A 26,655-nucleotide genomic window follows, 5' to 3' on the forward strand; every position below is an offset into this window, starting at 1 on the left:
TTTTTTTTAACATTTTTCCACAGAAATCATTTGGGAGAATTACATTTAATTTTTTTTTTGAACACAGACAAAAGGTAGTTAAAATGCTAATGCATTTGGCACTAAAGGAACAGGAGTAGGCCATTCAGTCCCTCGAGCCTGCTCCGCCATTCAATTAAATCATAACTGATTTGCACCTCAACTCCATTTACCTGCCTTTGCTCCATATCTCTTGATACCCTTACCTAACAAAAATCTATCTCAGTCTTGAAAGCTCTAAATGTCCCAACATCCACAGCCTTTTGGGGGGCAGATTTCCAGATTTCTACTGCCCTTTGTGTGAAAAAGTGCATCCTGAATTCTCTCCTGAATAGCCCAGTTATAATTTTACGATTATGTCCACTTGTTCTTGATTCCTCCACCAGAGGAAATTCTTTCTCTGTATCTATCCTATCAAATCCTTTTAACATTTTAAACACCTCGATCACATCACCTCTCGATCTCTTATACTCAACGGAATACAAGCCAGATTTATGCAACCTGTCATCATAATTTAACCCTCTAAGCCCCTGTATCGTTCTGGTGAATGTGCACTGCACCCTCTTCAAGGCCAATATATCCCTCCTGAGGTGCGGTGCGCAGTACTTCAGATGGGGTCTGACCAAGGCTCTATACAACTGACGCACAACTTCCTCCCCTTTGTCATCCAGCCTCCTTGAGATAAAGGCCAGCAGTCCATTAGCTTTTTTGATTGCTATTTGCACCTGTCGGCTAGCTTTTAATGATTTGGGTACTTGGACTCCCAAATCTCTTTGTTCCTCTACAGTTCCTAGATTCTCACCATTTAGAAAATATTCCGATTTATCTTTCTTGGGTCCAAAGTGGATGACCTCACACTTTAAGTTCCCTTAAACTCCATCTACCATAGTTTTGCCCACTCACTTAATGTGTCCAAGTCCATTTGCAAACTTCCTACTCCCATCTGCACTACTTACTATCCCTCTTAACTTAGCGTCATCTGCAAACTTAGATATACAACTATCTATTCCTTCATCCAAGTCATTAATAAATATGGTGAAAAGTTGAGGCCCCAGAACTGATCCCCAGGAAACTCAACTTGTCACATCCCGCCAATCAAAGTATGTATCCTCTATCCTCACTCTCTGTATCCTACCTCCCAGCCAATTTCCAATGGAACCTCCAATTCCATGTGCTCTCACTTTGCTGATGATTGAGAGTAGATTGATGGGGCGGTAATTGGCTGGATTGGATTTGTCCTGCTTTTTGTGGACCTGGGCAATTTTCCACATTGTTGGGTAGATGCCAGTGTTGTAGCTGTGCTGGAACAGTTTGGCTAGAGGCGTGGCCAGTTCTGGAGCCCAGGTTTTCAGCAGTACAGCCGGGATGTTGTCGGGGATCATAGCCCTTGCCGTATCCAGTGAACTCAGCCGTTTCTTGATATCACGTGGAGTGAATCAAATTGGCTGAAGACTGGCTTCTGTGATGGTGGGGATATCGGGAGGAGGCCGAGATGGATCATCCACTCGGCACTTCTGGCTGAAGATGGTTGCAAATGCTTCAGCCTTGTCTTTTTCACACACGTGCTGGACTCCGCCATCATTGAGGATGGGTATGTTTGCAAAGCCTCCTCCACCCATTATTTGTTTAATTGTCCACCACCATTCACGACTGGATGTGGCAGGACTGCAGAGCTTTGATCTGATCTGTTGGTTGTGGAATCACTTAGCTCTGTCTATAGCATGTTGCTTCCGCTGTTTAGCATGCATGTAGTCCTGAGTTGTAGCTTCACCAGGTTGGCACCTCATTTTTAGGTACACCTGGTGCTGCTCCTGGCATGCTCTTCCACACTCCTCATTGAACCAGGGTTGATCCCCTGGCTTGTTAATGGTATTTTCTCCATTACCATTGTTTTTACTTATATTGAATCCAACAAGTTCCTCCCTTTGATTAATTTTTAGTTTCCCTTCCATCACTGGTATTTTATCCTCTTCCGCTACTATTGAAACAGATACAAAGAGCTCATTTAATAAATCTGCCATTACCTTCTTGTCTATTACAGTATCACATGTGCCTGGCATTAATGGGCCAACTTCTCCTTCGGCCACACTCTTACTCTTAATATATTTATAAAAACTTTTACTATTAGCCATTATATTACCTGCAAGTTTTTTTTCGCAACTCTTAATATTTTCTTTGTGTCCCTTTGTTAGTTTATATATTTCTCCGAATCCGCTGGATTACCACGATTCTTCGTATTTGTGTGAGCCACTTCCTTTAGCTTTATGCTGTGTCTTAAGTCATATGTTGACCATGGTTGCTTCACTGTACGAGTGGAACTTTTGCTCTTTAGGGGTATGTATTGGTCTTGTATTGCACTAAATACCTCCCACTGTTTTCCTGTAGGTTCACCTGTTAACAGCTCAGCCCAGTTTAACATGTTCAGCTTAGATTGCATTCCTTCAAAGTCAGCCTTACTTAAGTAAAAAACCTTGGTTTGTGTGTGATCTTTCTCCTTCTCAAACTTCGGCTCCGGTATTTATGGGGAGGCGGGGGAGCACAGTTGCGGGGAGGGGAACCCGGAAATCTCGGGAAGGCGGAGCTCCAGCTGAATTTAACGAGAAGACTGAGGTGTGACCTGAGAGAGGTCTTTAAGATTATGAAAGGGTTTGATAGGGTAGACGTGGGGAAGATGTTTCCACTTGCGGGGGAGACAAGAACTAGGGGCCATAAATATTAGATAGTCAATAATAAATCCAATAGGAAATTGAAGAGAAACTTTATTTTTTCTTCGTTCATGGGATGTGGGCGTCGCTGGCAAGACCAGCATTTATTGCCCATCCCTAATTGCCCTTGAGAAGGTGGTGGTGAGCTGCCTTCTTGAACCACTGCAGTCCGTGTGGTGAAGATTCTCCCACAGTGCTGTTAGGTAGGGAGTTCCAGGATTTTGACCCAGAGACGATAAAGGAACGGCGATTTATTTCCAAGTCGGGATGGTATGTGACTTGGAGGGGAACGTGCAGGGGGTGTTGTTCCCATGTGCCTGCTGCCCTTGTCCTTCAAGGTAGTAGAGGTCGCGGGTTTGGAAGGTGCTGTCGAAGAAGCCTTGGCGAGTTGCTGCAGTGCATCTTGTAGATGGTACACACTGTAGCCACAGTGCGCCGGTGGTGAAGGGAGTGAATGTTTAGGGTGGTGGATGGGGTGCCAATCAAGCGGACTGCTTTACCCAGCGAGTGGTTAGAATGTGGAACTTGCTACCACAAGGAGTAGTTGAGGCGACTAGCATAGATGTATTTAAGGGGAAGATAGAGGGAGAAAGGAATAGAAGGATATGCTGATAGGGTTAGATGAAGTAGAGAGGGAAGAGGCTCATGTGGTGCATGAACACCAGCATAGACCTGTTGATTGTTTGCAAGATGCTCCCTTACTGTCAGACTATTAATTAATTCTGGCCCGTTACTCATTACTTAATCTGGTATGGCCTGTTCTCTTGTTGGTTCTAAAACATACTGGGGGAAAAAATTCGATAGGGCCTATTATTGGGCGGGGGTAGCATGATCTGCTATTAACCCGTGCCCAGTGGCCCCTGCGCAGTCTGCCCTCAGTACTCACCGTCAAGCTGCGTTGAAATCCAGGCCTTGCATGTCGATTCAAAGCAATTTGCACTTTCCACTAGTAGGGGGAGCCCCAATCTCTTAAAGGCAGGCTGTCTCTTAAAAATCTCTTAAAGATAGCTGGTACCTGTTATTTGCTGAAAATAAGAGTCTGCTGTCTGCACGGAGTCTCAACGGAGATGCAACACTTCCTTCACCACTGGCGCACCATGGCTGCAGTGTGTACCATCCACAGGATGCACTGCATCAACTCGCCAAGGCTTCTTCGACAGAACCTCCCAAACCCACGACCTCTACCACATAAGACAAGATGTGGAGATGCCGGTGATGGACTGGGGTTGACAATTGTAAACAATTTTACAACACCAAGTTATAGTCCAGCAATTTTATTTTAAATTCACAAGCTTTCGGAGGCTTCCTCCTTCGTCAGGTGAACGATGTGAAAATGAAATCCTCGAAATGAAATCGCATTTATAATTCACAGAACAATGCTTGGTGAGTACAGACAGTTTTTTCAACTGCCCGTTGCCAAGGCAATCAGTGTGCAGACAGACAGGTGTTACCTGCCAGGTCTCACAGAATATACAAATCACCAAAAAAAAACAACAAACAAAAAAAAACAGAGATAGAGAGGTAGAAACATAGAAAAGACAGCAACTGACCCGTTATATTAAAAACAGATAACATTTGTTCGCTGGTGGGGTAACGTGTTGCGTGACATGAACCCAAGATCCCGGTTGAGGCCGTCCTCATGGGTGCGCACCCATGAGGACGGCCTCAACCGGGATCTTGGGTTCATGTCACGCTACACGTTACCCCACCAGCGAACAAATGCTATCTGTTTTTAATATAACGGGTCAGTTGCTGTCTTTTCTATGTTTCTACCTCTCTATCTCTGTTTTTTTTTTGTTTGTTGTTTTTTTTTGGTGATTTGTATATTCTGAGAGACCTGGCAGGTAACACCTGTCTGTCTGCACACTGATTGCCTTGGCAACGGGCAGTTGAAAGAACTGTCTGTACTCACCAAGCATTGTTCTGTGAATTATAAATGCGATTTCATTTCGAGGATTTCATTTTCACATCGTTCACCTGACGAAGGAGGAAGCCTCCAAAAGCTTGTGAATTTAAAATAAAATTGCTGGACTATAACTTGGTGTTGTAAAATTGTTTACATAAGACAAGGGTAGCAGGTGCATGGGAACACCACCACCTGCACGTTCCCCTCCAAGTCACACACCATCCTGACTTGGAAATATATCGTCATTCCTTCATCATTGCTGGGTCAAAATCCTGGAACTCCCTACCGAACAGCACTGTGGAAGAACCTTCACCACACGGTTCAAGAAGGCGGCTCACCACCACCTTCTCAAAGGCAATTAGGGATGGACAATAAATGCTGGACTTGCTGGCCAGCGACGTCCCCTTCCCATGAATGAATAAAAAAAGAAGGCAGAGGATATGGCTGAGGTACAAAATGAATCGTTCACTAGAGAAGAGGACGCTGCCAATGTAGCAGTAAAGTAGGAGGTAGCAGCGATATTGGATAGGATAAAAATGGATAAAGAGCAGATACTTATATGGTTGGCAGTACTCAAAGTAGTAACGTCACCCGGTCCAGATGGGATTCATCCTAGGTTGCTGAAAATCTTCCAATCCTCCTCAGATATGGGGGCAGTGCCAGAGGACTGGAGGATTGCAAATGTTACACCCCTGTTCAAAAAAGGGGAGATGGAAAAACCCAGCAATTACAGGCCAGTCAGCCTAACATTGGTGGTGGGGAAACATTCAGAGACAATAATCCGGGACAAATTTAACTGGCAATTGGAAAAGTATGGGCTAATAAATGAAATTCAGCACGGATTTGTGAAAGGAAAATCATGTTTGACTAAGTTGATTGAGTTCAATGATGAAGTAACGGAGAGGGTTGGTGAGGGTGGTGCGGTTGATGTGTGTATGGACCTTCAAAAGGCATTTGATAAAGTACCACATAATAGACTTGTTAGCAAAATTAAAGCTAATTAAGCTAACAGGATTAAAGGGACAGTGGCAATGTGGATACAAAATTGGCTAACGGTTGTTTTTCAGACTGGAGGGAAGTATACACTGGTGTTCACCTGGGGTTGGTATTAGGACCATTTCTCTTTTTGATATATATTGATGACCTGAACTTGGGTATACAGGGTATAATTTCAAAGTTTGCAAATGACACGAAACTCGGGAATGTACTAAACAATGTGGAGGAAAGTGACAGACTTCAGGAGGTTGTAGGCAGACTGGTGAAATGGGCAGACACATGGCAGATGAAATTTAACATGAAGTGATACATTTTGGTAAGAAGAATAAGGAGAGGCAATATAAACTAAATGGTACAATTTTAAAGGGGGTACAGGAACAGAGAGACCTGGGAGTGTATGTACAAAAATATTTAAAGTGGCAGGACAATTTGAGAAGGCTGTTAAAAAAAGCATTTGGGATCCTGGGCTTTATCAATAGAGGCATAGAGTGCAAAAGCAAGGAAATTATGCTAAACCTTCCTAAAATTCTGGTTAGGCCTCAGCTGGAGAACTGTGTTCAATTCTGGAAGGATGTCAAGGCCTCAGAGAGGGTGCAGAATGGCACCAATGATGGCAGAGTCCAGCATGTGAGTGCAAAAGACAAGGCTGAAGCGTCTGCAGCTAGAAGTGCCAAAACCCATGCAGGGTTTTGATCCATCTCAGCCTCCTCCCGATATCCCCACCATCACAGAAGCCAGTTTTCAGCCAATTCGATTCACTCCACGTGATATCAAGGAACGGTTGAGTGCACTTGACACAACAAAAGCTATGAACCCCGACAACATCCCGGCTGTAGTGCTGAAGGCCTGGGCTCCAGAACTGGCCACGCCTCTAGCCAAACTGTTCCAGTACAGCTACAACACTGGCATCTACCCAACAATGTGGAAAATTGCCCAGGTATGTCCTGTCCACAAAAAGCAGGACAAATCCAATCCGGCCAGTTACCGCCCCATCAGTCTACTCTCAATCATCAGCAAAGTGATGGAAGGTGTCGTCGACAGTGCTATCAAGCGGCACTTACTCACCAATAACCTGCTCACAGATGCTCAGTTTGGGTTCCATCAGGACCACTCGGCTACAGATCCCATTACAGTCTTGGTCCAAATATGGACAAAAGAGCTGAATTGCAGAGGTGAGGTGAGAGTGACTGCCCTTGACATCAAGGCAGCATTTGACCGAGTGTGGCACCAAGGAGCCCTAGTAAAATTGGAGTCAATGGGAATCAGGGGAAAACTCTCCAGTGGCTGGAGTCATACCTAGCAAAGCACAAAGGAAGATGGTAGTGGTTGTTGGAGGCCAATCATCTCAGCCCCAGGACATTGCTGCAGGAGTTCCTCAGGACAATGTCCTAGGCCTAACCATCTTCAGCAGCTTCGTCAATGACCTTCCCTCCATCATAAGGTCAGAAATGGGGATGTTCGCTGATGACTGCACCGTGTTCCATTCGCAACATCTCAGATACTGAAGCAGTCCATGCCCACATGCAGCAAGACCTGGACAATATCCAGGCTTGGGCTGATATGTGGCAAGTAACATTTGCGCCAGACAAGTGCCACACAATGACCATCTCCAACAAGAGAGAGTCTAACCACCTGCCATTGATATTCAATGGCATTACCATCGTCGAATCCCCCACCATCAACATCCTGGAGGTCACCATTGACCAGAAATTTAACTGGACCAGCCACATAAATACTGTGGCTACAAGAGCAGGTCAGAGGCTGGGTATTCTGCAGTGAGTGACTCACCTCCTGACTCCCCAATGCCTTTCCACCGTCTACAAGTACAAGTCAGGAGTGTGATGGAATGCTCTCCACTTGCCTGGATGAGCGCAGCTCCAAGAACACTCAAGAAGCTTGACACCATCCAGGACAAAGAAACCCGCTTGATTGGCAACCCATCCACCACCCTAAACATTCACTCCCTTCACCACCGGCTCACCATGGCTGCAGCGTGTACCATCCACAGGATGCACTGCAACAACTCGCCAAGGCTTCTTCAACAGTACCTCCCAAACCCGCGACCTCTACCACCTAGAAGGACAAGGGCAGCAGGCACATGGGAACAACACCACCTGCACGTTCCCCTCCAAGTCACACACCATCCCGATTTGGAAATATATCGTCACTGGGTCAAAATTCTTGAACTCCCAACCAAACAGCATTGTGGGAGAACCTTCACCACACAGACTGCAGTGGTTCAAAAAGGCGGCTCACCACCACCTTCTCAAGGGCAATTAGGGATGGGCAATAAATGCCGGCCTTGTCAGCGACGCCCACATCCCATGAACGAATAAAAAAAATGTTTCACTGGAATGTTGCCAGGAATGAGGGACTTCAGTAATGTGGAGAGACTGAAGAAGCTGAAGTTGTTCTCCTTTGAGCAGAGGTTAAGGGAGATTTGATAGAGGTGTTCAAAATCATGCAGGGTTTCGATAGGGTAATTAAGGAGAAACTGTTTTCAGTGGCAGAAGGGTCGGTAACCAGAGGACACTGATTTAAGGTGATTGGCAAAAGAGCCAGAGGCGACATGAGGAAATATTTTTTTATGCAGCGAGTAGTAATGATCTGGAATGCAATGCCTGAATGGGTGGTGGAAGCAGATTCAAGAATAAATTTCAAAACGGAATTGGAGAAATACTGGAAGGGAAAAAATCTGCTATGGGGAAAGAGCAGGGGAGTGGCACTAATTGGATAGCTCTTTCAAAGAGCCGGCACAGGCACGATGAGCCGAACGATCTCCTTCTGTGCTGTAGTATACTATGAATTACCACGCTGCCTTTGCTACGTTTCACTGATCGCCGAAGTTCTGCATCCTGCTACTGCATCGTTGCTCTCAGGTAGTCTGTAGAAAACTCCCACCAGGGACTTGCATCCTTTGCTGTTTCTTAATTCTACTCATTGATTCCACTGTCTGCTCACCCTTACTGATATCCTTTTTTTAACTGCTGTAATATTGTCTTTTAGCAATATTGCTACACCTATCCCTATCCTTTCTGAAGATCCTATAGCCCGGTACCAAGTAAGCAACACACCCTTCGATCGTGACTGCAGAGGATGTTATTTATCCCTGTAATTATCAAATCCCCATAACTACAATCTTACTATTCTGCTGTTCCCTCCTTGAAATGCCACCTGCTCCTCGATGCCTTGGTCAGCATTCTGGCTGTTCTTCCCACAACCTTTCTCCTATTCTCACAGGTAGCAACTATATCGTACCTGTTGGACAGGACCAGATTCTGTGATTCCTCTTTCCCTGCCGTTACTAGGTTCTCTTTACCTTGCTGACTGTCAGTCATACACGCCTCTTCATGTACCTGCATCTCTCTGCACGGTGTAACTGTGTTCTGGAGTAAACTATCCAGATATTCCCCCCCCTCCCTTGTATGTCGGAGTGTCTCTTAACTCGCACTCCAGCTCAACGACTCAAGGCAGAGACATTTCTTACAGGTGCGATTATCTAGGACAGCCTCACTGTCCACAGACTCTCATATTGTGCAGTCCTTGCACACTGCCTTTGCTGCCATTTTTTATTCTATATTATTTATTTAATGGTTATATAGCAATTATTTATTTATCTATCGTGCTAATTGAATCCCCATAAATGTTAAATTAGTTTCTTCTACTGCTCAGTTTAGTAAATTTATCTTTTTCCGTCTTACTTGAAGTTGATGATTTGGTTTTCACCCTTGCTTCTTATATATTAAGTTGATTAGCCCCTAAAGTTATTTCCGAATCTATCAGTCTTTCTTGATAATTGATAAACACCTCACACCCATTGTGTAGGAAGGTCCTAGGTCCTGGTTGCTCAGCAGGAGGTGTCTAGTATAAGTCCTCCCCTATGGTTGTGAACAAGGGAGAGAAAAGTAGTGACAAAAACACTCTCTGACGGTCAGATTTTTTAAACAGAAGCTGCTAGGGCCGGCTTTCGCCTGACTCAGGAAATCAGAATGGAGGAGAATCATTGGAAGTTATTTAGTTTACGCTATTGTATAGTTAGATATTGGGCAGTATGGGCAAACCCCTTGGCGTAAAATGCTCAGACTGCTTACAGGAGTGACCACTGAATTTGTAATACTCACAATGTACATATTTAAATGTCACATATTTTCCACTCTAGATTTAGCTACTGCCTTACATCAGCATCAACCTTGACATCTCAAAGCAGTTCAGCTGTGGATAGGCATCTCATCATTGTCTTCTTTGAAATGGTTAAATGGCGAGAAAATAGATGTTGATCAAGAATGCAGGTGGAAAAGAGAATCTAACATATCTATATGTAGTTTTATTTTACTATGAACCTATCTTATACGGCTAATTGGAGTGCTTCAATGACAAAACTTTTGAGAATACTCAAATTTTAATCCTCCAATCTTAAATTTTGTTCACATCCAACAAATCAATTCCTTTAGCATAACCTTTCCCCAAAGGGGGAGATGCAAGTGGAGGAACAAAAGAAATAATAATTATATATATATATATTTTTTTTAAATGTTCATTACACCAGAGAACAGTAATTTGGTTACGTGCATTTTTGGGGTTAAGTGGAAGTGACCAAATTTCTCTCAATATTTAAAAGTAAGGTGGCACTTCCAGATAACAAATTGAAAACTGGGACCATTTTCAAAAGTGCCTTGGTTTCCTGTTTGCTATACATTGTGGTCAATCCACTATATCACTTGTTATAGGAGACTTAGGGGCTTTTCCTTTCTTCCACAGCTTAATACCAACAATCACACAATGTACTGTTGCATTAAGCAATTTCCTTTTTGAGGTTTTAACCACAACTAATTAATCTTTTACAAGGTTTGTCATATCCGACTTAATAATTTGTCAAATATTTTGCAATGAAAACAGAGTTGCGCAGTTTCGCAATGCAACACAACATAACCAGAAAAGATGTTTTTAAACTGAGTTAGCTTCATAAGACAAGCAAAGCAGATTACTTCTGACCAAGTTTAAATAGATTAAATGGAAATAGGGGAAATTCTGCAAACAACTTTTTATCCTGAGTAAATGTTATGGCACATGCTAAATGTACAAATTCCTTTAACTGTCTGCACTTTTAATTGTTCGTATCAAACTCCCACATTTTGTTATATCAGCAAATGTTCTTAAGGCTTGAAATTTTTGTAATGCTATGTAGATCTGGTTATATTTGTTTTGTTTCTTATTGAGTACTTCTCAGAGTCCTGAAACCATAAGCTAGCATCTTTGTCAGCATTACTCTGAATTGGATGGCGCCACTCTCTTTATTCCGTTAGCTTCCCTCTGTTAACTTTTACTTATTTTGAATCTCATGTCATCATTAGTAAATTGCACTGAGGAATTGGTCCAAAGTGTCAACCAACTTAATAATTAGAATAGATACAATCTGTATGCAGTTTCTCCTCTTTGTAACCTTAAACATTACACAATGTAATTGGATATAGAATTTTTGAACCATTTCCAAACATCCAGAACTATTTCCTTGTATTTTGTTCAACTGTAATTTCTGTTGTGCCTGAAAAGTTTCCCTTGTGAAGATTGTGTGGTAAATACTTGGTGCTCACATCATTCAAGTTCAACAAGAGTTTTTTTTTGCCATAGAATTACACTAGGATTTTCTTCTGAAGGAAGAGAAGAGATATATTGAAACAACAAAAAAGACAAATCTGGGCATAGCAGATGCTAGTATCTAGTAATGTGATAACAGGACACTTAGAAAATAATAATAGGATTTGGCAGAATCAACATGGATTTATAAAAGGGAAATCATGTTTGACAAACCTACTGGAGTTCTTTGAGGATGTAACTAGCAGAATAGATAAGGGGGAACCAGTGGATGTGTTGTATTTGGATTTTCAGAAGGCTTTCGATAAGGTTCCACACAGGAAGTTGGTGAACAAAGTTAGAGCACATGGAACTGGCATGGATTGAGAATTGGTTAACAGACAGAAAACAGAAAGTAGGAATAAACGGGTCTTTTTCAGGTTGGCAGACTGTGACTAGTGGGGTACCGCAGGGATCGGTGCTTGGACTCCAGCTATTCACAATCTATATCAATGATTTGGAATGAGGGGACCAAATGTAATATTTCCAAATTTGCTGATGACACAAAACTAGGTGGGAATGTGAGTTGTGAGGAGGATGCAAAGAGGCTTCAAGGGGATTATAGACAGGCTAAGTGAGTGGGCAAGAACATGGCAGATGGAATATAATGTGGAAAAATGTGAAGTTATCCACTTTGGTAAGAAAAACAGAAATGCAGAGTATTTTTTAAATGGTGAGAGAGAGGGAAATGTTGATGTTCAAAGGGACCTGGATGTCCTTGTACATGAGTCACTGAAAGCTAACATGCAGGTGCAGCCAGCAATTGGGAAAGCGAATGGTATGTTGGCCTTTATTACAAGAGGATTTGAGTACAGGAGTAAAGATGTCTTACTGCAATTATATAGGGCCTTGGTGAGACCGCATCCGGAGTATTGTGTACAATTTTGGTCTCCTTACCTAAGAAATGATATAATTACCATAGAGGGAGTGCAACAAAGGATCACGAGACTGATTCCTGGGATGGTGGGACTGTCGTATGAGGAGAGATGGAGTAGACTAAGCCTGTATTCTCTAGAGTTTAGAAGAATGTGAGGTGATCGAATTGGAAACGTACAAAATTCTTACAGGGCTCGATCGGGTAGATGCAAGGAAGATGTTTCCCCTGGCTGGAGAGTCTACGACCAGGGGTCACAGTTTCAGGATAAGGGGTAGGCCATTTAGGACTGAGATGAGGAAAAATTTCTTCACTCAGAGGGTGGTGAATCTTTGGAATTCTCTACCCCAGAGGGCTGTGGAGGTTCAGTCATTGATTACATTCAAAACAGAGATCAATAGATTTCTAGATATTAAAGGCATCAAGGGATATGGGGATGGTGCAGGAAAATGGTGTTGAGCAGAAGATCAGCCATGATCTTGTTGAATGGCGGAGCAGGCTCAAGGGGCCGGATGGCCTACTCCTGCTCCTATTTCTTATGTTCTTATGTTCTTAAAGCAAGGTGGAGAATACACCAAAGACAAATAGTAAATGTCAGTAGAAAATTCAGTTCCGAAAACAGAGTGAAATAGCGAGCACGAAAGGTAGTGAGTGAGATAGCAAGAAAGCGAGAGTGATAGCAAGAAAGATAGCATGCGAGTGAGAGATAGTGAACGACGCAAGAGATAGGATGAGTTAGCGAGCAAGTGCAAGATAGCCGAGATAGGGAGAGCACGAGAGATAGCAAATGAGATAGGGAGAGCGCGAGAGATAGCAAATGAGATAGGGAGAGCGCGAGGCAGAGCACAATTGCGAGAGTGAGAGAGGAGAAAGAGACAAACAGTGAGGGAGAAGGAAATAGCAAATGGAGCACAAACGCAGAGACTTTCCACTGCTAGTGGACAATAACACTGATCCAGCCGGATACGCAGGCATCAGGTGGGAACAAGCCAAAATCTGCTTGTTTCAATAAACAAGTTTTCAGCACTATTTGATTCGTTAAAATGTAATCTCGTTAAAATGTCACAGTGCATTTTAAATTTAGCGTTTGCATTCACAATAGTTGTTTGTTTTTTTAAACAGTAAGCAGAAGAATAAAAGCAGTATCATGATTTATTTCTATACTCCTTGTGGCGTTTGGTCAAAGTGACCTATGAGAAACAAGCAAACTCCAGCACAGTTCGTTGCTGTTTACAGGGTTATGTTGCTTAGAATGCACTGTATTTCATAGATTGAAAAACAAAGAATAAATATTTTAAAATATTTTCAATCTATTTGAGCCATATGGCCACCAATTACTTCCATGTGAGTTACAGGACAAATTTAACAGCTTCACAATTCTCCACATTAAAACCTATTCAAGGAAATCTTTAAAAATAAATTAATACTAAGAAGTGCCTTTCAAGACAGCAACACATCTTTGGGTTCAGCTCCTGATTTACGATAAGATCAGGAACTCTTGTTGCACCATCTCATAACACACTCCTACATATTATTCTCTTATTGTATATTACAAAGTAAATTTTAAAAATATTTAAGGAATGGTATTGGCTATTTGTTTGTAAGTAAAATAAATTTATATTGTTAGAAGAGGAGAAAACTTCTAAGTTGTGTCTTTCAGTTACTGTTATATGCACACTTTAGTTTTTAAATTAAACTATCCTCAAATTCAATCATAGATGAAAGCATATTCTCCTCTGAAGTGTATTTTTTAGACCAGTATGTTGAGGAGCCAACCAGGGGACAGGCTATCCTAGATTGGGTATTGTGCAATGAGAAGGGGTTAATTAATAATCTTGTTGTGTGGGGTCCTTTTAGGGAAGAGTGACCATAACATGAAGGTAGGAGGAGTGAGTTGGCTATCATAGATTGGGAAGCTTCATGAAAAGGCATGACGGTGGATAGGCAATGGCTAACATTTAAGGAAAGAATGCATGAATTGCAACAATTATACATTCCTTTCTGGCACAAAAATACAAAAGGAAATGCGGCCCAACCATGGCTAACAAAAGAAATTAAAGATAGTATTAGATCCAAAGAGGAGTCATGTAAAGTTGCCAGAAAAAGTAGCAATCCTGAGGATTGGGAGCAGTTAAGCAAAAAAGGACCAAGAGGGGAAAAACAGAGTATGAGAGTAAACTTTCAAGGAATATAAAAGTGAACTGTAAAAGCTTCTACAGGTATGTAAAAAGAAAAAGATTAATGAAGACAAATGTAGGTCCCTTACAGTCAGAAACAGGAGAATTTATAATGGGGAACATGAAAATGGCAGAGCAATTAAACAAATACTTTGGTTCTATCTTCATGGAAAAGGACACAAATAACTTCCCAGAAATGCTAGGGAACCAAGAGACTCGTGAGAAGGAGGAATTAAAGGAAATTAGTATTAGTAAAAAAATAGTGCTGGAGAAATTAATGGGACTGAAAGCCAATAAATCCCCAGGACCTGATAATCTGCATCCCAGAGTATTAAAGAGGTAGCCATGGAAATAGTGGATGCATTAGTTGTCATCTTCCAAAATTCTATAGACTATGGAACAGTTCCTGCAGATTGGAGGGTGGCAAAGGTAACCCTACTATTTAAAAAAGGAGGGAGAGAAGACAGGGAACTACAGACCGGTTAGGCTAACATCAGGAGTAGGGAAAATGCTAGAGTCTATTATAAAGGATGTGATAACAGGACACTTAGAAAATATCAACTGGATTAGACAAAGTCAACATGGATTTATGAAAGAGAAATCATGTTTGATAAACCTACTGGAGTTTTTGAGGATGTAACTGGTAGGATAGATAAGGGAGAACCAGAGGATATGGTTTATTTGGATTTTCAGAAGGCCTTTGATAAAGTCCCACATAAGAGGTTAGTGTGCAAAATTAAAGCACATGGGATTGGGGGTAATATACTGGCATGGACTGAAAATTGGTTAACAGACAGGTAACAGAGAGCAGGAATAAATGGGTCTTTTTCGGGTCGGCAGGCAGTGACTAGTGGGGTACAGCAGGGATCAGTGCTTGGGCCCCTGCTATTCACAATATATATCAAAGATTTGGATGAGGGAACCAAATGTAATATTTCCAAATTTGCTGACGACACAAAACTAGGTGGGATTGTGAGTTGTGAGGAGGATGCAAAGAGGCTTCAAGGCAATTTAGACGAGTTGAGTGAGTGGGCAAATACATGGCAGATGCAGTATAATGTGGATCAATGTGAAGTTATCCACTTTGGAAGGAAAAACAGAAAGGCAGAGTATTATTAAAAGGTGATAGATTGAGGAATGTTGATATACAAAGGGACCCGGGTGTCCTTGTACACCAGTCACTGAAAGCAAACATGCAGGTGCAGCAAGCAGTTAGGAAGGCAAATGCTATGTTGGCCTTCATTGCAAGAGGATTTGAGATTCGGAGCAAGGATGTCTTACTGCAGTTATACAAGGCCTTGGTGAGACCACACCTAGAGTATTGTGTGCAGTTTTGGTCTCCTTGCCTAAGAAAGGATATACTTGCCATAAAGGGAATGCAGCAAAAGTTCACCAGACTGATCCCTGGGATGGCAGGACTGTCGTATGAGGAGAGATTGGGTCGACTCGGCCTGTATTCACTCGAGTTTAGAAGAATGAGAGGGGATCTCATTGAAATATATAAAATTCTGACAGGGCTAGACAGACTGGATGCAAGGAGGATGTTTCCCCTGGCTAAGGGGTCCAGGATGAGGGGTCACAGTCTCAGGATACGGGGTAGGACATTTAGGACTGAGATGAGGAGAAATTTCTTCACTCAGAGGGTGGTGAACCTGTGGAATTCTCTACCAGAAGGCTGTGGTGGCCAAGTCACTGAACATATTTAAGAAGGAGCTGGATAGATTTCTAGACACAAAAGGCATCAAGGGGTATGGGGAGAGAGCGGGAATATGGTATTGAGACAGAGGATCAGCCATGATATTATTGAATGACGGAGCAGGCTTGAAGGGCCAAATGGCCTACTCCTGCTCCTATTTTCTATGTTTCTATGTATAAAAATTAGGGCAATTTTTATTTATGCCAGTTTTACATGCCATGTACACAATGCAAAATTAAAAGAAGACAGTTATTTTTCAATGCAAAGCGTGTCTTTTCACTTACAGGAAAGCTGTTCCATTTAATGAATTAGTGTTGGTTACCAAAGAACACAACAAGCCTTAGCAGTAAGGCATTATAGCCCCCAACACAACTGTAACCTTAAAAATGGTACTAGCACCACACTTTTAAGTTCAGATTTTTATTGATATTACAAGAACTTCAATAAGCAGCAAATTTGTATCATGATACATTGAAAAAAAATAATCTGCATTAAAGCCTAAATGCACTCCTTGCTCAAGGCTTCAAAAGGTTAGTCTCCTGTCAACCCCTTGCTTTGTTAGTATTCATGTCACTTTCACTAGCAATATTAGTGGGGGTTTTTTTTACAGCCACCTACAATGGGTGCCATTTCACAAATTTTTATGTACAATGCAAACTTTTCCTTTTCAATTTCCCTGTTTCCAATACCAAATTATATGGCTGATTAAGACTAGTTTTATCTGTATTATGCTGATACTGGTGATCATGTTTTGCTCCATCAATAAGGTGTTGCATTAATTCAAGCATTTCTTTCCAATTTACATCCTTATCTGATGACATCTGCTAGACTATTCACTAATTAAGTATTAAAACTAAAAAATTAGGCACACAAATTTAGACATGAACCCCGATATTTCCGTGGAGGCAGGGAGTAGGCTGAAAACAGCCAAAGAATTCAGCAAGGCCGAACTTAACGGCAGGACCTTATTCACATTTTTTTGTTCCGTTTCCCTTGGGGACGGTCCCCAGCAATCCGGCGGGGGGAGGTCAGCGATCGTGAGGGGGAAGGGAAAGGCCGCGATCAGTGGGGTCGCAGGGGTCAGGGGGGTGGAAGAGGTCGGCAATCCGGGCGGGGAAGAGAGAGGCCGTGATTGGCAGTGGGGAGGCCGAAGGCTTCCTTGAGGGGCTGAGGAGAGCATTCCTGCTCCTCCTGGCCCACAAGGAGTGCTGGCAAAGGCACTTACCGTGTGGAGCCGGCAGCTCCCGCCTCCCTTTCACTCCTGGGTTTCCCGACCCCTGGGAAACCCGTGCAGCAACAGTCAATTTTAAATCGGGCTCCCAATTGCACTGCGGGAGCCCGATTTAAATATGTTAATTAAATGACCCGCCTCTCCACGGAGGGACATTCAGACACCGTGATATCCGCCACCGCCTGGCGCGTGCTCGGCGTGTTGGGAACACATTCCCCGTATTCATATTTAATTCTTTTAATCTCCCCCCTCCCACCCACCGACCCTATCCCGCCCGTCGTGGGGAGGGGGGTTAATATCAAGGCCATGGAGTCCCAGACAAAAATTATGTTAGCTGATTCAGCTGACAAGATCCTCGTTTCATATATACCACATGTCAAAGTTTCTAAGAGATGTGACAGTTCAGGATTAAAGTGGCATATTGAGGCTCTGATATATCTGAGTTTATTCAGTAAACAACTGAGCCACGCAAACCAGAAATGTCATGGGTTTGATCCACTGTCTCTGCTGAGTAACCTCATCTCGGACCAGGCAATGGTAGGGGCACCACAAATAATCTCACTTTTCTTGGGTTAGGGAAAATTGGTTTGGAATCCCGCTCCTGATTGTTATCCAGCTACCCCTGTTGGAAGCATGCATGTATGGACATCAGTTACGGATGGGATCAAGCTTGGCTGTGATGGTCCATGCAGTCAACTAGCCTGCATATAAACACCAGCAAGTTTGCCCATGGAACCATACTTGAGCAAGGAGTCAACAGTTTCATGAGAGGAGGGGAGGGTAAAAAAATTAGAAGGAAAAAAAGTGATATCTTGTGATACTAGAAATAAAATTACAATCCAAGGGGCTTAGGTGTTGCATTGGATTAAAAACTAATGTTTTGCCTCACGGATCCACGTTCAAATCCAGCTCAGACTGATGCCACGAAAGTCACCTGTAAGAGTCTATAAGAGTTCACAGGTACTTAATACATACACTTAGGGATCAATTTTGAAATGGTGGCAGGTTGGCAGCGGGGGGCGGGTGAAGGTGCGCATGGCAAACCCGAATAAAAAAAACGTAATTTTTCTGACGCGATCGCGACGTAATTGATGGTGATTAAAGTTCTTTCCGGGTTTCGCGCCCGGCAGCCCCTGACTGACAGGCTGGCTGCCAACAGGAATTGCAACGCTGAAGGTGGGAGGGGGGAGGGGGGTGGGGGGGGGGGGGGAGGGAAAGAGAGAGATGTCATCCGGCGCTGGAACAGAGTAGAGGGCGCTGAAGATTGGGGTGGGGTGGGGAGAGGGGAAGATCAGGGGAGAAGAGAGGGAGATTGGAGAGGGAGCTATCGGGGGCTGAGAGGAACATCGGAGAGGGAGACATCAGGGGGAGAGGGGGACATCGGAGGGGGGCATCGGACATCGGAGCAGGGGGTGCAGGTGACATTGGTGGAAAGGTAGGTTTATTTTGTTTTTTTAACTTTGTGCAATGGTTTTTTATTTAATTTATTTTGTTTATTTTTGCCTGATCTGGCCCTTCACACCTGGATTTCACCAGGTGTGAATCGAAAGCCACGGGAAAGCCGCCCAGTTAAGTTTAAAATTGGTTTAACTATCTACTATGTCAGAAATAAAGTACCTTAAGTACCTCAATGAGGTACATTTGGTTCTTTAACGATCATCCCGCTGGCTTTAATCGCATCTGTGGGAAACCCAGAAGTCAGCGGGTTGACGCCAGCTTCCTCACCCGCTCGGGATTTTCCCGATTTTCACAGCCTCCCCCTGCTCCCAACGCACCCACAATTTTATTTGAAAATCGGGGCCTTCGTGTCCAAGAAGACGTTTCCCATTATCCAACACAACAGACATGATTTTTACCTGGAGCCGGGAAGAGAGCGGGTGGGTAGATTTACGCGTGCCAAACTCAGAATGAAGTGAGTGCGTCGGAATCTGAGATCGCAATTATTTTTGCTTCCGGGTTTCCTGCGCGACAGTCAGCCAGATTGACAGGCTGGCTGGCTATCGGGTGGGAAGGCCGGAGATCAGAGAGGAGGGAGGGAGGGAGATATCATGGGCCATGGAGGACATCCGGGGGGTGGGGGGGGGGGGGTTTGGAAGACATCAAGTTTTCAATTGAGATATGGCCGCATCCCAGCATCTTCCGTGGGTCTGCCACTGTGTTCTATTTGTTCAAGCTTTGGCATCTTGCTTATCCTCAGCATGACTTACTGGTCTGCCGTGAGTAAATAGTTAAACTTCCTTCAAAACCCAAGCCAAGGAATTTTCTGTGTTTCTAAGCAGATCAGTCCTAAACAAGGCATGGTTATCTTTGCTTCACTTCCTTTAACACCTAAGCACGGGATAAAAAATGTAGGCATTGGTTAATAACGAAAGAATGGTTCATTTCTAACTCGGAGCTATCCTCATCCATTCACGTGTCCACATCTCTTTTAAAATTATTGCAGAGAAGCAAATATGCACCATTATTGTAGCCTGTGGGAACATGTTTATGTTTGAACATAGGCCGCAAAGCTTTTTGGGCAAAATTCTATTATCATTTCATTTGTAAGCACAAAATTACAAATGTTCTTATAACATGCCTGAATTTCTACTCCTTGTTTTACCTTTGTGCATTAATGGTATGTAATAGTGTGTGCTTGGCTCCTGGTTTTTAAGTCTTATGCATTGGGCAGACTTGTAGGGCTGATAATGCAAAAGCAGACCCCTTATTATTGGGCACAGAGGCTTGAGGCCGTTGATCTGTCTGAAGTGCTCAGCACACCCGATGCAGCCAGTTAGCATATAGTGCATCCAGCGTCTGCGTACCAACTGTGCACAAGGCTCAATAAGGCCACATGTTATCTGCATTTCAGATACACAGCGCCTGTGGGGCCGTGGAGAAGATCGCGGGCCAGGAGGTGATTGAGTTAGCAGAAGAGTCGGAGGTCGGGTTGGACATTGTGGGGGCGGCCGATCGTAGGGGTCCGATCGAGGCAGGTAAGCTTGTGCGCCTGGTGGAAACACTCCCGCTCCTCTTGGCTCACAAGCAGTACAATAAAGGCACTTACCTCATTATCCGGCCCTTCCCGCCTCCTTTTCAGTGGCGAGATTCAGAAGCCATGGGAAACCCGTGCAGGAGAAGTTAAATTTGTTTCTGTTTAAGAATCAATTAAAAAATACCTACCTGAAGCACCTCAATGATCTTAATTGTCACGCTAAGTACTTGCCTGCAGGTGTAATTGGGGGCTCGACTTCCGGATTTCGGCTGCGCGGATGCATTCAAACGCGCCAACGTTAAACCCAGAAATGGAAGTGTTGGAGCCGGGTTGCAGCCACGTCACAAAAATCAATGAGATTCACTGCCCACCCACCCCCAACCCACCTGTTCTTGGAGGTTAAAATTATCCCCAACATCCCTTCAAAAAACTTCGAACTGGGCAATAATTTTTTTTAAAAATAATAATTAGGATTATATGACAAATACACTTCAAAACATTTTTAATTGAGATGTGTAATTTAGTTAAATATAATGTCATGAACACTGATGAAATAAACCACTTTTGAGGGTTCTTGTGGCTTGGTGAATAGGTGAATCTTTTACACTGTTTAGCAACCCATTGAAAGCCCATTGTGAATAAATATTAACCTAAATCATGCACCCAAGCTTCATAAATCCAATGGATGTTCAGATCTTACAGTTCTGGAACTCCTGGTCAAAACATCTTTGGATACTGCATATTAGGAGATCACTGGCACTTAATTCAAACCCTATCAGAACAAAAATGTAAATAGTGCAAAGGCTCGAGAACAGAAACAAACATTTAAAATGTTATTTATGTACCAAAGATCTGTATGAATGGAAATTTAATACTGAACAAATGTAGGCACTGGAAGAAAATGTACTCTTGCATATATAATAACAATCCCACTTAAGTATAGGAGAAGTTCTCCATGAAAACACTCCATTAAACTAGACCTTCTGTTCCTCCAACTACGCTGTTATATGTTAAGCAGTTTAGGAGGAAATTCTACCGAGAAGTTCTGATTTATACATTATGTCAATGAAAAAACTGAGAGGGTACAGCACCTCTTGAAGCATCCATTTTTGGAAAAGAAAGAGTTGTAAATTTAAAGCAACACACAAAAAGTTTTAACATAAACCACAGGAAATATGGTCGAACAAGAAGTGATTTCTGTGAATTACTCTTGGAACAAATTAATCAGAGCTTCAGGTCGCATAGATTTGCTTCGAAATTCTTAGTAGTCCTTAGTTACATATGGATACATTGCAAAGTATTCTGGATGTATGCCATATATACATGCATGCAGTTTCACATCTAGTCATTTAAATACTTTTGTAATCCAGGACTGAATTTACATTATTAAATTCAGAATGTAACCACAAAAGTATAATTCAGAACAATATAGTGTAGATCATTTTAACTGATGCTAGAAGAAAACAATTTCACCTATCATGAAGCTGTTTGTCATATCTGTGTATCTGATATGGATTTGTGCATCTAGTATAGATATGATGTCATATATCACAGTGTGTGAATTAATGAAGTGACATTAGTTTTCTTATATGCATGAGGGATGATGAAGAATGCAATCAGGAGCAGGGCATTAGCCGCCTATTGAGCAAGTCAGGGTGCAGCTTTGGGGATCCAACATGGGGAAGAAAACAGATAAAAAATGGGGACAAAACAATTAGGTTAAGAAAACATGAAATGAGAAAACAACGTTTGAACCCTCAAGCCCACCCCTTCCAAGGACCAGGTACAATCCACACACACTTGCACTCTGCCTAATCCATTTAATCTCAAGGGAAGGGTCTGCAAATTCTCTCCTTTACTCCCACAAAGACAAGTCAAGCAAAGCTGGCCAATATTAGACTCTACATTGTAGTAATTCTTAACCAGTTGCCTTCCTTGACAAATTTCCATTGCCTCAGCAGTTCAGGAACAAAGACCACCATCTTCCAAATCTTGCAAATTGTCTATGTCCCTATTTCGCCTTCTCAACCATTGAATGCCTTCATCACCTTGAGGATCGAATTCTCCAATGCTCTTCTCACCAACCTTCTGACCTCTAGCCTTAAAACTTAAGCTTATCCAGAACACTACAACATCCCGCACATGCATCACCCCTTTCCTTGTACAACTACCCTGACCAACTCCTATAGTGATTATAGCCTCTGATGACCACAACTATCTTCCTTTGCATCAGGTATGACTCCAGCCACTGAAGGATTTCCCTTGACTTCAGTTTTGTAGGGCTCCTTGGTGCCATACTCAATCGAATGCTGCCTTGATGTTGACAGCAGCTGCTCTTCTCTCCTCTGGCACTCAACTCTTGCATCAACAGTAATTGGTTGGGTTAGATTTATCCTGTTTTTTGTGGATAGCACATACCTGGGCAAGCTTCCACACCGTCAGGTGGATGCCAGTGTCACACATGTACTGGAACAGCCTTGCTATGGAGAGAACTAGTTCTGTTATTTCAAAAAAACTTCTAATAGTCTCACCCTAAAAAATATGTGTGTGTGCACGGCCTAGGCATAAGCAATACATCCTAGGCGTAAGCAATACATTACATTAAAAGAGAACAAGCTAACAGGTACTTAATGGAGCTGCTCACCAGTATAAACAACAGAGCCCCAATGAATCTGGATGAATGCTTTCAGAGGGCTGGAATTTCATTATGATTTAAGTTTTCAGCATAAAGAAGTTTATTCTACTTTGGAATGAATGTTGGTTAGTGGGGTTATTGCGAATTGCTAGTGGGCACTCTGTAGAAGCATGTGTTAGTACTTACAACAGACTGGCATTCAGTTGTGGTTAGACATTGACCACCATAATCATCATTCTCCAACATCATCTGTTCACCTTTCTGAAACAAAAGTAAACATTGCCAGAACCAGATGAGGAGCACAAGACCAAAAACAAACAAAAAAAATCACACCTGTTACTTGGTAGCGCACTGGAAAACAACACAAATATGGACAGTGGACTCTGCCTATTGGCCTATTTAACTGATGATTGTTACAGAAGGAAAGTCGATGAGGAGCATCCCCCTTTTTATAGAAGAAAATAATAGTTTCATTTTCAATATCCTTTATTTTTAAAAAACAAGTCAATTTTCTGTGAACAAGAATACTCTTGAGTGGGGTCTCTGGCTTGGTGAGGCCTTTCCAGGGATTCCAATTCCAGGTAATGTTTCCACGAGTCACAAAGCAGTTCCATTTAAAACAGCAGAAAGTATGTGTGGTGGAGGGAAACTTCTTCAAAACTGGCTCGAGAGTCACTCTGCATTACCTAACCTCAAGAAACTGCACAACAAGCTTGGAAATTTGGGTGGTCCTAGAATGGCTTTCAGGCCATTTTGAAATCGCACCTCCATGCTCAGCTGCTTGCAATGGAATGTCTCCTTCTTGGTAAGAAAACAGGTATGTTTCAAAAAATATGAAAGGAATTTATGTTGAGATTATGATTTTCTTATAAATAACTCATTGCATTTATATAGCAGACTTGAGCATATCTGGTTTAGCCATCCATCACCAGATCTCACTGGAGCACATCATCAAGCACTAATGGGCCTCACTCTCCTCTGTCAAAACTCCAAATCATCCTGGGGAGCAAAGATAACTCTTGGCTTCTTTTCTCCACCGCCAACCATCTCCTTACACCAGTCGCTCCCTGCCCTCTCCACCCTCACCTCCAACAAATGAAAGGAGCTCACGAACTTTGTCACCAAGATCGAGACCATCTATTCAGCTGCCTCTATTGCGTGTCCCTTTGCCCACCAAGCCAAACCTCCCCCCCAGGCTTCCCCCTGCCCTAGCCCTGGCCCCGCATCTTTCTCTACTTAATCGCCCTTCTCCCCTCATGCCCTGTCCAAGCTCATCTTGTCCATGAGACCTACCTCCTGCTTCCCTGATCCCATTCCCACTAAACTGCTGACCACCCAAATTCCCTTCCTGGCCGTGATATTACCTGACTTTGTAAATAGTTACCTTTCCTCAGATACTATGCCCCTCCTTTTCAAAACCACCATCATCAACCCCTCCTCAAGAAACCCAACTTTGATATCCCCCTGACCTCGCAAACTACCGCCCCATTTCCAATCTTCCTTTCCTTTCCAAAGTCCTTGAGCATTTTGTCACCGCTCAAATGCATGCCCATCTTTTCTATAACTCCATGTTTGAATCTCTCCAATCAGGTTCCCGCACCTGCTACAATGCTAAAATAGTCCTAATTAAAGTCACAAGTGACATCCTCTGTAACTGTGACCAAGACCTCCTCAAGCTTTCTACAGCTTTTGACACCATCTACCACACCATCCTCCTCCATTAGGGAGGGAATTCCGTTGTCCATCTCAGTGCGACTACCCTCACTTGGTTTCACTCTTACCAATCCAATCATATCCTAAGCATCTCCAACAATAGCTTCTCATCCTGACCCACACCATTACCTCTACAGTATTACAAGGATCTATCCTTGGTGACATCATCAGAAGACATGGAATCAACTTCAACATGTATGCTGACGAGACCCAACTCTACCTCTCCACTACCTCTCCTAACCCCTCCACTACCTCTATGTCATGACTGCTTGTCCAACATCCAGTCTTACATGAGTCGCAATTTTCTCCAGTTAAACATTGGGAAGACTGAAGCGATTGTATTCGGCCTCTGCCACAAACTCCGTGCCCTCATCATGGATTCCATTCCCCTCCTCAGTTAGGTTGAACCAAACTGTTCACAACCTGGTCCAGCCCAGATCAAACTTCAAACCCCATATCCTCTTCATCACAAAAACTGAATACTTCCTTCTCCTCTGCCCCTGCCTCAGCCCATCTGCTGTTGAAACTTTCATCCATGCCTTTGTCACCTCCAGACTTTACTATTCCAAAGTTCTCCTGGCCAGCTTCCCATCCTCCACCATTCATAAACCTCAGCTCATCTAAAATTCTTCTACCCTTATCCTGTCCTCACTCATCACTCCTGTCCTTGCTGACATAGATTGCTCCTGGTCCCCCAAAGCCTCAAATTTAACATTCTCATCCTCAAGTTTAAGTCTCTTTATGGCCTCAACACCCCCCCCAACCCTCCAGCCCTACAATCCCCCCCCACCCCGGCCAAAGAACTCTCTGGTCCTCTATGCAACCCCTCTCCCATCGCCACACCATTGGTGGTCGTGCCTTCAGCCACCTAGGCTCTAAGCTCTTCAAATCCCTCCTTAAACCTCTTAGCCTTTCCAACTCCCTCTCCTCCTTTAATACTCCCCTAAAACCCACCTTTTGATCACCCCTCCTATTATCTCCTTCTTTGGCTCGGTGCCCATTCTTGTCTGATTGCACCTCTGAAGTGCCTTGGATAGTTTTTATGTTAAAGTTGCTGTTGTTGTGAAAGTGTAAGTCCTTGGGATAGGATATATGTGGCAGACTTCTGGATGAGTGTGATCTAAGCCAGGGTGGTACTTAGGCAGCTGACATGGACAGTATTGGAGGAATCCAGTCTTGAAGGGATGAAGACGTCATGAGTATTTTGGTAGCAGTGGAAGTCAGTATTACAGAGGTCGAAGTTAGTGGTTGTGGTGATGGACTAGATGCAGGGTTTAAAGCTCAGCTCAGCTCAGGATCAAACAGGACTCCAAGATTGTCAGGTTTAGTCCGAGTAAGCAATTGAGAAGAGGGCTGGGACCAGTGACCATGGTGCAACGTTCCTGGAGAGAGTCAAACAGGATAATTTCAGTCTTGAGCTGAAGAAAGCTCCAGTTTCTCCGTTAAGCCTAGGCAGCACAGTGATAGTCAGAGTCGAGCGTAGTGGGGGAAGAGGTAAAGTTGGTTGTCATTGGTGTACATATAGAAAGGTCCAGTTTCTCTGTGGAGCCTAGACAGCAGTTTTAAAAGGGAGGGAAACAATGCCCAAAAAAAGGGAATGGTTGCTAAGCATTACCCTAAGGAGAAGTAATTGAGTGGTCTGGAGCTGCGCTGGGAGGAAGTCAAGGGAAGGTGATGGGTCTTAGGAAACTGAAGTTGATGAGGCCTGGACAGAGATGGGTTAGAAATGCAACTGTTGTGGGGTGGATCAGAGAGGGGATAACTTTACAGAAGAAGTCCATAAGCTGTCACAGATGAAGTTGATTGGATAGGGGAGGAAAGATAAAGGAAGCGATTTATGAAGAAAATAAATTTGGGGTTACTCTTGCCCTCTGGTATGATCCTGAAGTATTGAAAATGATTTGGCCACAGGGACAGTCAATATTGCCTTTGGTGCTCCTTCTAAATAGATAAAATAATCACCAAATTACAGTAACAATTATTGCAACGCCGACTAACTTATCATTGACCTTACTGACAAGACAGTCCAACTTGAATGATTCTCGGTGGGAATCGTCATCATGTTATGGTTATTTCATACTTACCGGCATCATTTTGTC

General features: G+C 43.1%; 1 protein-coding gene across 10 annotated transcripts in view; it reads right to left on the reverse strand.

Moving 5' to 3' along the window:
• The window catches only part of cobl (cordon-bleu WH2 repeat protein), a 346,962-nt gene that overhangs the window by 138,506 nt on the left and 181,801 nt on the right, over window positions 1–26,655 (reverse strand). For 7 of the 10 annotated variants that reach the window (XM_068005366.1, XM_068005380.1, XM_068005406.1 and 4 more), the window contains one exon: window positions 23,030–23,104. The exons of the other annotated variants lie outside the window; for them this stretch is intronic. In XM_068005366.1, the coding sequence (XP_067861467.1) occupies window positions 23,030–23,104 (75 nt within the window). The remainder of the gene's footprint in view (window positions 1–23,029; window positions 23,105–26,655) is intronic. 10 annotated transcript variants of the gene reach the window in all.

The sequence above is a fragment of the Heptranchias perlo genome, chromosome 2 (genome assembly GCF_035084215.1).
Source record: "Heptranchias perlo isolate sHepPer1 chromosome 2, sHepPer1.hap1, whole genome shotgun sequence".
NCBI classification, from domain to species: domain Eukaryota; kingdom Metazoa; phylum Chordata; class Chondrichthyes; order Hexanchiformes; family Hexanchidae; genus Heptranchias; species Heptranchias perlo.